General features: G+C 47.6%; 1 protein-coding gene across 2 annotated transcripts in view; it reads right to left on the bottom strand.

Moving 5' to 3' along the window:
* Positions 1-1263, bottom strand: part of IRX6 (iroquois homeobox 6) — an 8100-nt gene extending 6837 nt beyond the window's left edge. Inside the window, exon 1 of one of the 2 annotated variants that reach the window (XM_081963681.1) lies at positions 924-1263. In XM_081963681.1, coding sequence (XP_081819807.1) covers positions 924-1190 — 267 coding nt within the window. In that variant the 5' untranslated portion in view covers positions 1191-1263. Of the gene's footprint in view, positions 1-101; positions 195-923 lie in introns of those variants that run through there. The other variant, XM_081963682.1, reaches the window with a different exon arrangement.
* Positions 1264-12631: the final 11368 nt, after the last annotated feature.

Here is a 12631-nt window from a genome sequence, read left to right as displayed (position 1 = left end):
GGTGGAGGAGGAGGAGGAGGAGAAAGAAAGAGAAAAGAAGGATAGGCCCTGCCTCCAAGTCAATTTACAATCCAAAGCTATTAATAAAACTGATAGGTCACCCTAACTTCCCTAGACATCTGTAATATCATCTTCCATTCTTTGTTGTCTTCTTTTTTCTCCAGGACTCCAGGATTCAATAGATTTGAAACGTCTTTGAATATTAGCAGCTCCTGTTGGTAAGCTCGAAGCTCAAACCAACAACGTTCAATAGATTTCCTTGAAGATAAAGGTGGGATGAGACTGAAGCACCCTCTGAGTAAATGGATCTGATCCCTATTTATTTGCCATAAGTTTTTCCTGGGATTCAGAGCCTGTATCCCTCTCCCTCCCCCAAGGTAAATCCACCTTAGACCCACCCCTTACCAAACGGGGTTGGGAGAAGTGAACGTGATTTCTGAATTAATGGCTACCAAAGAACAGCCTCGTTCTGTAGGAAGTCCTCCGGATGTCATTGAAACTTGTTCTCTTACTAGCCACCCTCCAGAGTCTGATTCCCCCATAAATAATATCTGGCCTGTGAGCAGAATCGTTTTCACTAGAGAATGCAGCCCTGAATCTCCCGAGACATCAATGCGGTGGAACTAAAACAGAGTTAACAGATTAACAGAGTTGGAAGGTACCCTATAGGTCATCTAGTCCAACCCCCCGATCAAGCAGGATCGCTCAAGCAGGATCTCGCTTGCTGGAAGCTCCGGTGCTGATGCAATACAGATGGCCCTCAATTGTTTTTAAGTAGACGCCCATTTGGCCTCTGCTGGGAATTGAACGTTTCTAACCTCTTGGGTTGAAGGGCTGTAACATGACTAGACGCCTCCCCGGTCAACAGGGACTAGCGCCTTTCTTTCTTCTAGCAATTGTTTGGCAGCGGGAAGGTCACTCACCAGCGCGGTGTAGAATCCGGAGGGGTCGGCGGCGTTGTAAGGCAGGTAGTTGGCGTAACCCGGGTTGGCCCCAGAGGCTGCGTAGGGCGAGCCGTAGATCCCCAGGGCCGCGTTGAGCTCCGTTCTGGATCCGGCCAGCAGCCGATTCTCGTAAGAGGAGCAGCCGAGGGTCGCCGTCTGGGAAGACCCCGAGGAGACGTCGGAGGTAGCTCTGGAGCCCGAGGTACAGCAAGTGGCGCTGGACGTGGCAGAGACGAAAATCTGCATGAGAAAGAGAGGAGGGAGAAAAGAAAGGAAAGAGAGACAGAGAAAGAAAGGGAAAGATGGATGGATGGATGGATGGATGGATTGATATATGGTAGTTAAAGGAAGGAAGGAAGGAGAAAACAAAAAAGAAGGAAGGTGATAGAAAGCAAGAGTGAAGGCACGGAGGGAGAAAGAGAAAAAGAAAGAAAGAGGAAGGAAGGAGAGAGAGAAAACAAAAAGGAAGGAAAGAGAGAGAAAGCAAGAGAGAAGGAATGCAGGGAGGGAGGGGGAAGAAGGGAGGAAGGGAGAGAGAGAGAGGGAGGGAGGGAGGAAGGAAGGAAAGGAGTAAGTAAATTTGGGATTAATCATAAAGACTTAGATGCTGGGACCTCTGATATCACCCTCACCCCCTCCCCGCACCCTCCCCACCCCCACACAAACCCAACCAACTGAAGAGCCCTTCCGAATCAAGTCACAGAGATCCAGTTGGTCCAAAGAGCCTGTGAAGGGCGTGGGAACAAAAATAGCAAAAGACGGTGGGAGGGGAAAAAACCGGGTAAATCCGAAGTCAACCAACCAACCAACCCAACTCCTCATTCCAAGAATTTCCGCTGTCCGAGCACTCCGAGCGCGCGATGGGGCTTGCCATCTTGCCCAGCCGAAGGGAGAAACTTCAAAGACGCCTCTACCCCTCCCTCCCACCCCTCCGCAAGTTACCATGCCACACTCGGGAGGAGGGGGGATAGGCAGGTTTGGGACCAGGCAGAGTAGGCTGAATGGAGAGAGGAAGGTTGCTTCATAGAAGAGAAAGAGAGAGAGAGAGAGAGAGAGAGAGAGGGAGGGAGGGAGGGAGGGAGGGAGAGAGAGAGAGAGAGAGAAGAGAAGAGAAGAGAAGAGAAGAGAAGAGAAGAGAAGAGAAGAAAAGAAAAGAAAAGAAAAGAAAAGAAAAGAAAAGAAAAGAAAAGAAAAGAGGAAAATTGTTGTAGATTCGGGTGTCTAAATAATCCGGGGGAGGAATTAGGGGGTCGAAGAAATGGGGATCGGGGTGATTTAAAGAGGTTTGGCGATATTTCCCTCTCTGCGTTATTCTATTCTTTGGGAATCTCGCGCTCCTAAGAAATCTACCAGGATCCCGGATTCCGGCCAGTTATCCCGGGGAATGAAGACCCCTGGAATCCCGGGAAATGTCCTTTTAATCTAGATTGGCGAGAGATCCTGTCTGATCCCCGATGGACTCCGGTTTCAAATCGGGAGTGACTCCGGGGCGAGCCGGGAATCCCGTTCCTACAAATCACAAACTGCGCGCATCTTTCCAGCGAAATCGCCCAATTTTTAAAAATTCGTCCCTTCGAAAGGTTTTCGCCCCTCCGACGCCTTGGATTCACTGGCCAAACTTCCACTTTCCAGATCAATGAAGGGGAGAAAGTGACCGATTCTTACCTGTTTTGGCACAGGTGGCTTTCGGTCCCCGGATAATAACGGGGGTTAGAGGGGCGACAGCCTATCCTTTTCCCGAGACCCCTTCCCCCATCTGGGGCAGGTGGGCTTCTGCTTCCAGAGGGACAGGGAGTAACCGAGAGGGGAAGAGGGGGGGGGAAGGACTGTTGAGCCCAGGCCTATTGAAAGCAATGGAACTGGAGCAGTAGAAATGAAAAGGGGGGGGCAGGGTCTGAGGAAGGGGGTCTCGTGGCGCAAGATAAAAAGGCATTGGGGTTCGGGGGCTCACTTCCTCCACCCCACCTTGGTCTCTGATCCATGATAGGAAGGAAGGAAGGAAGGAAGGAAGGAAGGAAGGAAGGAAGGAAGGAAGGAAGGAAGGAAGGAAGGAGTTATGGAGTGAAGGGAAGGAAAGAAGGGAGGAAAAGGAAGGAAGGAGTTATAAGGTGAGAGGAAGAAAGGAAGGAAGGAAGAAGGAAGGAAGGAGTTATGGGGTGTCAGGGAGGAAAGAAGGAAGGAAGGAAAGAAGGAAGGAAGGGTTAAGTTATAAGGAAGGAAGGAAGGAAGGAAGGAAGGAAGGAAGGAAGGAAGGAAGGAAGGAAGGAAGGAGTTATCGGGTGAGAGGAAGGAAGAAATGAAGGAAGGAAGGAAAGAAGGAAGGAAGGAAGGGGGAGAGATGAGAAGACTGCCCAGTCGCTCGGAGCAGCTAAACAAAAAAAGCCAAATATTGGCCTTTAAAAAAAATAAACCCTTCCCCCTCAAAAAGATAAAAGCTGACCCTGGGTTCTTGAACCTCTAACCCAAGGAGGGGTCTGGTTCTCCCCACACCAAATCACTCCCTCCCTCCTTCCCTCCCCGCCAAAGCGCCGGACTCACCTGCGAAGACGCGCTGTAGGAATAGCCAAACTGGGGGAAAGACATCGCGGCTGGCCGAGGTGGAGGCGCGTGTGCGCGCGCGGGTGACCAAATCCTGGCGTTTGGACCCGGAGTGAGATGGAGGAGGAGGAGGGGGAGGGTTGCCCACCTCCGCCCCCCGCTTTTCTCTCCTATCCTCCCCTTTCCCAAATCCCCGGGTCTCCCCTTCTCTCCTCCAGCCCCACCTGTCCATCCACCGCGCCTCTTGATGGGGGGAGGGAGGGGGGAGATTTACGCTCCTTCGCTACACTTCGCTGCTCCGGATTAGTGCTGCGTTTCCCCTCCCCCACCCGCGCATCGGTAACAACTGCGGGTGAGCGCCGGGCATCTGCGAGAAGGAGGCTTCCTAGCCGGCCCCCGTGCTCCCCCTTGCCTCTCTCCTCCTCCTCCTCATCCCGGACGGGTCTCCCCGGAAAGCATCGCCGAGGTGCAGAAATATAGATGGGGAAGACAGGAAGGAGGGAGGGAGAGAGAGAGAGAGACGGGTCTCCCTGGTACGGGACAAAAGGAATTGGGGAGGGTGAGAAGGAGCAGGAGTTTGCTGGTAAAAAATTGGGGAGGGGGCAGCCCGTTAGTTGGCCCGGCGCAGGAGGATAAAGCGTCAAGCGGCCGGTTGCCCCAACCGTTGGCTGGACGAGTCGGAGCTAGGGAGCCGCGTGACGTCAGGAGAAAATCCCCAATCTTTTTGCCCGGAATATTTCAAGCTTAAGGACGGGAGGAGAAAGAAAAGAAAAACAAGGCGAGGGGCAGAGAGCTAAGCTGGCTCCCACGCGGACGGGCTCTCGTTTGCTTGCCGGCGGGGTTTGGTGGGGGGGGGGTGAAGCTCCCCTCCTTCCTTTCTCTCGCCTTCCCTCCTTCCCTCCAAGAAACCCTTGTGGGAATGGAGTTGGTTTGTACCTGAACGGAATCCAAATGTATGCGCCTCCAACGGAAGGGTAGCGGGGCAATATCACCTTGGTTCAGCAGCTAGAGGCAGGGGGTATATTTGGAACTTTTAGGTTTTCTACCTTTCTTTCTCTCACCTCCCTCCCTCCTTCCTTTCCTTCTTTGCTTCCTGTCTCCATCTTTCTTTCATTCCTTCCTTCCTATCTCCTTCCTTCCTTCTTTCCTTTCTGTTGCCTGCCTTCCCCCTCCCTCCCTCCGTCCCTATCTTCCTTCCTTCCCTCCTTCCTCCCCCTCTCCCTCTCTATCTTCCTTCCCTCCTCCCTCCCTCCCACCCGCCAGCCCTATCTTTCTTTCTACCTCCCTCCTTTCCTCCTCCCTTTCTCCCTTCCCCTTCTTCCTCCCTCCCTCCCTTCCTTTTCCTTCCTTCCTTCCTTCCTTCCTTCCTTCCTTCCTTCCTTCCTTCCTTCCTTCCTTCCTTCCTTCCTCAGACGTGATGGCTCAAATCTGACTGTGGGGAACCAGCAAGTGGTGAAAAAAAAAAACGCTAGTGAGGCGAAAGGAATAAATCACAATTGGCTGGGTTCTCCCCACTCGCTAGACCAGGTTTAGAACGAGGGTCCCACAAGCTTAAGCAACCCCCAAAGATCTCGGCGGGGTAGCCTAGAACTGAAGCGGATGTAGGCAGCTCTTCCCAGTTTTGCATGGGAAGAGCCGTGTGCGTCCCCTTCGACTCTTTTCTGGAGCTTTGGGCCCCTTCTAGATCCCGGGGAGAGCGAGGGTTAGGGTTAGCCCAACCCCATAGGGACATATGCGCCCAAACCAGGATCTCCACGGAGCGCCTCAACCACCAGCCAAGTTTCTGCTCCATTGCCAGCATGCCTGGTTGGGGAATTCTGGGAGCTGAAGTCCACAGGTCTTCAAGTTGGCAAGGTTGGGTACTCCCCATCCAAAGGATGTCGGAAAGTTTGAATGGCAGCTCTATCCTCCTGATATTTTCCTCCTGCATCTCAAAGGCAGATCCAGACAACAGAGTTTACCCCAAAAGTTTGGGTGAGGGGCACCGGTGGATATTCCAAAGTGCCACCAAGGAGGCTGGCAGGAGGGACGCTGCTTACTTTGGGGGTGGGGGTCAAGGACACCTGGACTTCAATTCCCACCATCTTGGTGCTCTCCTTCAGGCAGGGCTGACATAGGATTGCGATTCAACAATTGACAATTGTTGAAAACAATTGAAACACACACACACACCACACACATGTCCGAGTCAGTTAGACTACGAAACCCTTCATCACTAATGGAGAGTGGAAGGGTTTTGAGATGATGTCATCCAAGCTTAATCCCAACCAATCTCCTTGTCTGTTGCATAGACAAGATTCTGTCTGGAGGTCAGGGCAGGAGTTGAACAAACCACCATCGCCTTGCGGTCAATATTGTAAGAAAAGAGGTGGTTGCGTTTACTGATCAGAATGTAAAAGATCGAAACCTGGCAGCTCTGGCCTTTTGTGGCACCGCCTAAGATCTACCCCTGATCACAGTTGGTGTAAACTTATGGAAGGAGAGATCTGTTATTCCTACACACCACACAGGTTTAGTTACAGATTACGTAGACACGTGTATTTATTATCTCTATATACAAGGGTGGCAGTGGTGAAATTCATTTTTTTTTTACAATCGGTTCTGTGGGCATGGCTTGGTGGGCGTGGCAGGGGAAGAATACTGCAAAATATCCATTCCCTCCCCACTCCAGGGGATATTGCAAAATCTCCATTCCCACCCCAGTCTGGGGTCAGCCACAGGTGACATTTGCCGGTTCTCTGAACTACTCAAAATTTTTGCTACCGGTTCTCCAGAACTTGTCAGAACCTGCCGGATTTCACCTCTAAAGGGTGGCGTTTTCGCGATGTCCATTGCAAAATATCCAGTCTCAGGAGTTAAATCTCACCCCTTCGAGGCTGCAATCTGTACCCTTGCCATTTCATTATTCGCCTGCAGAAATCCGAAATTGGTCCGGATCTGATCCAAGAAGGCTTCGAGTGGTTCCTAAAGACGGGGTGGGGAGAGGGTTTCCTTCTGGGCAGGACCTGGAGGTGACTCGGTATCCAAGGGACAGAGTCCCGCGTCGGCCTGTCTTGCAATCTGCGGGGGAGGGGGAACAAGCGTTGCAGCGGGAATCCGAGGTTGAGACTCCCAGGGGCGTTACTCCAGAGGGTGGGTGACCAGTTGAACCGCGGCTGGGGGAGGGGGGTAAGGAGAAACCTCCCCCGCGGGAAAGATGCTCGAGGAGTTTCCAAGTCAGCTTCCCGAGTCTTTTCGAGGGGGGCACCGTTTCATAACTCCAGGAGCTACTTAAAAGAAAGAGAAGTGACTCCGGAGCAGCCGGATGACTCAGACTCACTCTCTCTCTCTCACACTCACTCTCCCTCTTTCTCTCTGTGTGTAAAGTCAAACCAAAAGGCTTTAATTCTTTACTTTACTTTACTTTTATTCATATTTATAGACCGCCCCCTCTCCCAAAAGGGACTGCCCACTTTCCTTCTGAAAAACTGCAGTGCTGAACGCGGGATAAAAAATAGGCGCGCTGCTTTCTGGCTCTTTTCCAATTCGGGTTGGGCGTCCCGGATCTTCTTGGCTGAGTTGCCAGTAAGGGTTCAACCTTTCAATTAGGGAGGGGCGCTCCCGGCGCTGGCCTCTTGAAACAGACCTGCTTCGTGCCCCCGCCCCCCCGAATCACTCAAGACGTGTTTGCAGGGTAGACTTTGAGTCGGAGATAATTATCTTCTACTCCAGCGCTCTTTCGGCAGCAGCCGTGGCTTGGGTCGCCTAAATAAGCAAGAGGGAAAGCAAATAAATACATTGGATCCCACCCCTATAGCTTTATCTCTCCCTCCCTCCCTCCCTCCCTCTTTATCTGTGTGTGTGTGAGAGAGAGAGAGAGACAGACAGACAGACAAACAGAGAGACAGAGAGGGGAAAATAGGGAGAGGGAGAGACAGAGAGAGACAGAGAGACAGAAACAGAGACAGAGAAGGGGAGTGAGAGAGAAAGAGAGAAAGAAAGAAATAGAGAAATAAAGAGAAATAAAGAAAGATAAAGAGAGAAAGAAAGAAAGTATTGTTTTAAAACTATCATTACATTTGCAAGATGGATAGGAAGGAAGGAAGGGAAGGAAGAAAGAGATGTACTTCTCCGCATTCTCTAGGGGTGGCGCTAGAAAGCTGCGCGTGGAGGCGAAAAGCTGATCAAAGGGCTTTTAGATCCAGATTGCAAATGGGAGACTCTCCCTTCTCCGCCCACCTTCTCCCAGCGAAGAGGAATAAACAACGTCAACCTGCTTCTCTGTAGGGAATGCAGAACCGTCTGCTTTATCAGGTTGAAAATTTTCCCTCGCTAAAATTTCCTTGCAAACTTTTAGAATCCACTTCCTCTCCTTGTCCCAGTGGGATCATGGAATCTTCCTAGAGCTGTTCCTTTATTCAACCTCTACACCCCCCACCCCCAGTTTGCTTCTCTGTGGAAAGAGATTAGGCTGCAGAATAGTCCTCCTTTCTAAAGGCAAATGTGGTTCCCCCCCCCTTCCTAATTTTCCAGCTTTTCAGATTTCAAGCATCCCCCAGATGTGTTCAACCCTCATTGGCACTGTTCTGCTTGGAGGCAATGAAAAAATATCATCATTTAATGCATCTAGAGGGTTCCCATCCAGAGAAGGCTGCCTCATTCCAACAACAACAAACGTAATATTGATAAAAGGAAGTATTAGTTTTTAGAGCAACTAGTAGGTTTAGGATGGGAGAAATTACTGGACTGCAACTCCCAGAAAGGTTAGCAGTGAAAAATGTTGAGAGTTATTGCTCGGCTAATTACGGATGGGTAAAGGTAAAGGTTCCCCTCGCACATCTGTGCTAGTCATTTCTGACTCTAGGGGGCGCTGCTCATTTCTGTTTCAAAGCTGAAGAGCCAGCGCTGTCCTAAGATGTTCTCCGTGGTCATGTGGTCGGTATGACTCAATGCCGAAGGCACACGGAATGCTGTTACCTTCCCACCAAAGGTGGTTCCTATTTTTCTACATGCTTTCAAACTGCTAGGTTTCAGAAGCTGGGACAAGTAATGGGAACTCACTCCGTTACATGGCGCTAGGGATTTGAACTGCTGAACCTCTGACCTTTCTGATCGACAAGCTCAGTGTCTTAGCCACTGAGCTACTGCATCCCTGATGTAACTTAGATCTGGGGCTAGTCAGGGTGGTCAGTTCTCCAAACTACTCAAAATTTCCGCTACCAGTTCTCCAGAACCTGTGAGAATCTGCTGGATTTCACCCCTGGAGTAGATGTACCTTAATCTTTGTCTAGGTCAGGGATGGGCAACAATGGCAACCCAAAGGTGCTTTTTCAGGAGGCAACTGGACTTTCTTGCTTTTTTCTTTTGAAGACGTTTCGCTTCTCATCTAAGAAGCTTCTTCAGCTCAGAGAATCCTTCCCTTCCCCACCATCCAGTCAGATCTGAAGAAGCTTCTTGGATGAGAAGCGAAACGTCTTCAAAAGAAAAAAACAAGAAAGTCCAGTTGCCTCCTGAAAAAGCACCTTTGGGACAACCATGACCTGGAGGACGGAGAATCTCTGCAGACTATCTTCTAGATGAGTGTTTATGACCTGTTATTACTTTATGACCTGTGGACTTCAACTCCCAGAATTCCATGCTAGCTCAGGAATTCTGGGTGCTGAAGTCCACAGGTCCTAAAGTTGCCAGGGTTGGTCACCCCTGGACTAGGAGGAACTTTTCTTCTGTTGGCCACCTTTCACCCCAGTTCCATCTCTTGTTTATCCACTGATGCAAGAGAACATCGAAACTCCTTAAAAATGAAGACAAAATTGGTAGCATCTTTTCCAAACAGTAACAAATTTCACAAATGGTGCTACAGACATCTGCATTTTGTCTACCATAGGTCTCCTTCAATGTCTAAATTTCCAATTAATTCATCTCCACAACAGGTAAAGTATATAAACTCTTATTAAGAAGGTGTTTTGGTGAGATCAGGGCCAGGTATTCAACTGCATAAATTCCTAGTGATATTACATTAATTATAAGGGAATAACTGGGATGTGGTGGCTTAGTGGCCAAGACACTGAGCTTGTCGATCAGAAAAGTTGGCAGTTTGGTGGTTCGAATCCCTAGTGCCGTGTAATGGAGTGAGCTCCCATTACTTGTCTCAGCTTCTGCCAACCTAGCAGATCAAAAGCACATAAAAATGCAGGTAGAAAAATAGGCACCACCTTCGGTGGGAAGGTAACAGCATTCTGTGCGCCTTTGGCGTTTAGTCATGCCGGACACATGACTACAGAGACATCTTCAGACAGCGCTGGCTCTTCAGCTTTGAAACGGAGATGAACACCACCCCCTAGAGTCAGGAACGACTAGCATATATGCACGAGAGGAATCTTTACCTTTACTTTATAAGGGAATAAAATGATTTGGTTATTTATAACTATTTGGCTCTTTATGCATGTTCAGAATCTCAGAATGGATTGTTCGTGTTTCGATACACACACAGTGGGAGAAAACAGATACATATTGACACCTAAAGCATGTATCTATGAACTTCTAAATATTTAAATCGTGCTATTCTCTTCTAAGATATAGGAATTGCATTTTTGACAGGTTGTGCATGTAATATCTTTATTTGAATGCCTTTTTTTTTGTACATCCAATATATTTTTAACTTCCTGCCTCTGATCTTTACAAGGAACTCAGTATCCTGAAAACCCAAGCTGTCTTCTACAGTTGTGGGCAAAGGAGAAATCAATTTTTGTGATTTCAATAATGTAAATCACTACGTTCATTAATTAAAAAGTAAAGGAAAAATAGGATTAATTGCCTGCAAGATATCTGGCAGCTGAGGATGCCTTTGTCAGGCATTGCAATTAAATTATTTTACTGCCTTTTAGCCATTTTTATCTCTGCTGTAATCTATGTGTATGTGGATGACACATAACACAGACGTTTGGGGTAAATGAATGTTGTACTATTTGATCACTTTAAATTATCACTTTAATTTAAATTATTGCACTTTTGCTGCGGGTTCCTAAATCTGTCACAACTTTTAACTCTCCTCACCAACCAACTACCTGATATATTTCTGAGAGGTTTCCGAAATCACGTTTTCTTTCTTTCTTTTTTCTTTTTTGTAGCTTAGCTGTTCTCGTGCTGCTGATACATAATTTTGCTCCCGTCCCTTAACAGGCTGTGAAAACAATTGGTTTAAATATTAGGAAATCTTTTTGTTGGAAGAAAAAAGAATTGTAAATCATGGCACAAACCCTTCATTAAACCGTTTTTTGTATTCTAGTCTTGCTTTCCAGTATTCCAGTCTTGCTTTTGGGGATGTCTTTAAACAATATGAACGTGTGTGTGTGGGGGGATCACTGTTGATTTGAACAGGATAATTTAACACCGACTGATAGAGACGACTTTGATATGCATATGTCAAAAAGCAAAGACTGTTTATTTTTTTAATAAATCTGGGTCAACCAGCATGAGTTTTAAGTGCAAATCCCCTAACAGTAGGGTGAATGAAACAATAGGCGAACTATAGCAGTAATAATAATGTGACATTATTATTATTACTACTTATACTATTGGCATATTTTGTGGGAGATTGGGTGTTATATTTATAATATTATTCAGTGGCCGGGCTTCACATTTGAGCATATATTTCTGGGTGGAGAAAGAGAAGATGCTTCTGGTCGATGCATGAATAAACAAGTATATTTGGACAGACTTAATACATAATTTATACTGATCAGTCACATTCAATCTAGTTGAATGAAACCCAAGTGAACGTTATTTCTTTTGACAAACTGGAGTACAGGCAGGCTTAGTTGTGGAACAGCTGTGATTGTTGCTGACTTATTTTAAGAGCAATCACTCAACTCACTTATAGTGATCTGTTTGGTTGTTGTATTGGTAACCCCACACACTCTCAGAAGCCAGCCTGCCTTTGCTACCTGCAGCAGAAAGGCAAAGAAGGACTGAGAGACAGAGAGATAGATAGAGGGATAGAGAAATGGAAAAAGGATGGATCAGTGGGTGAATGGATGGATGCATAAAGAGGGATGGATGGATAGATGAATGGATGAAGAGGGATGGATGGGTGGATGGAGAGATGGAGAGATGGATGAAGAGGGATGGATGGAGAGATGAATTAATGAAGGATGGATGGATAGATGGATGGATGAAGAGGGATAGCTGGATAGATGTATGAATGAATGAAGAAGGATGGATGGATGAAGAGGGATAGATGGATAGATGAATGGATGAAGAAGGCTGGATGGAGAGATGAATGGATGAGGATGAATGGATAAAGAAGAATGGGTGAAGAGATGAACGAATGAAGAGGGATGGATGGATGGATAAATGGAGAGATAGATGGACGACAGAAAGATCCATCAAACAAAATGGTGGTCACAATTGCTTTAATTCTATATTGGATGTGAGAAGACCCTTTGGAATTTAGAACTAAATTATAATGCAGATCTTGAAGGTGATGATGATTGGATGATGACCATGAGGAAGGGAGTGTCTCTAAATCCTTCTGTTGACCTCAGGGATTCTATTCTAAGCTTGATTATCAGTTCTTCTTTCCATAAATATCCCTTGTTGTTGTTGTTGCCTCTCTCTCCCCACCCCCCCAGCCAATATATATGTAGCATGGAAAGTTCGTGAGATACTGTCTGTTATAACCTTCTGTTCTTGGGATTCTGAGACCAATTCTGTTCCCACATCCGAGCAGCTATAATCTACAGTAAATTTTGACAAAACCATAGATTGAAGGGTGGAGGCAGCTCGGTGGCTAAGACACTGAGCTTGTTGATCAGAAAGTTCGGCAGTTCGGCGGTTCAAATCCCTAGCACTGCCTAATGGAGTTAGCTCCCGTTACTTGTCCCAGCTTCTGCCAATCTAGCAGTTCAAAAGCACGTAAAAATGCAAGTAAAAAAATAGGGACCACCTTTGGCGGGAAGGTAACAGCATTCCATGCACCTTCGGTGTTGAGTCATGCCGGCCACATGACCACGCAGACATCTTCGGACAGTGCTGGCTCTTCGGCTTAGAAACAGAGAAGAGCACCAGCCACCTAAAGTCGGGAACGACTAGCACAGATGTGCAAGGGAAACCTTTACCTTTTATATATCATTTTTAATGGAAGAGAAAAACCTCACAAAAACCTAGCCATT

The sequence above is a fragment of the Natrix helvetica genome, assembly GCF_964273705.1.
Source record: "Natrix helvetica genome assembly, chromosome: 10".
In the NCBI taxonomy this organism is placed as follows: domain Eukaryota; kingdom Metazoa; phylum Chordata; class Lepidosauria; order Squamata; family Natricidae; genus Natrix; species Natrix helvetica.
The sequence above is the reverse complement of the archived record's forward strand: the minus strand, read 5'-3'. Positions and strand labels throughout refer to the sequence as shown.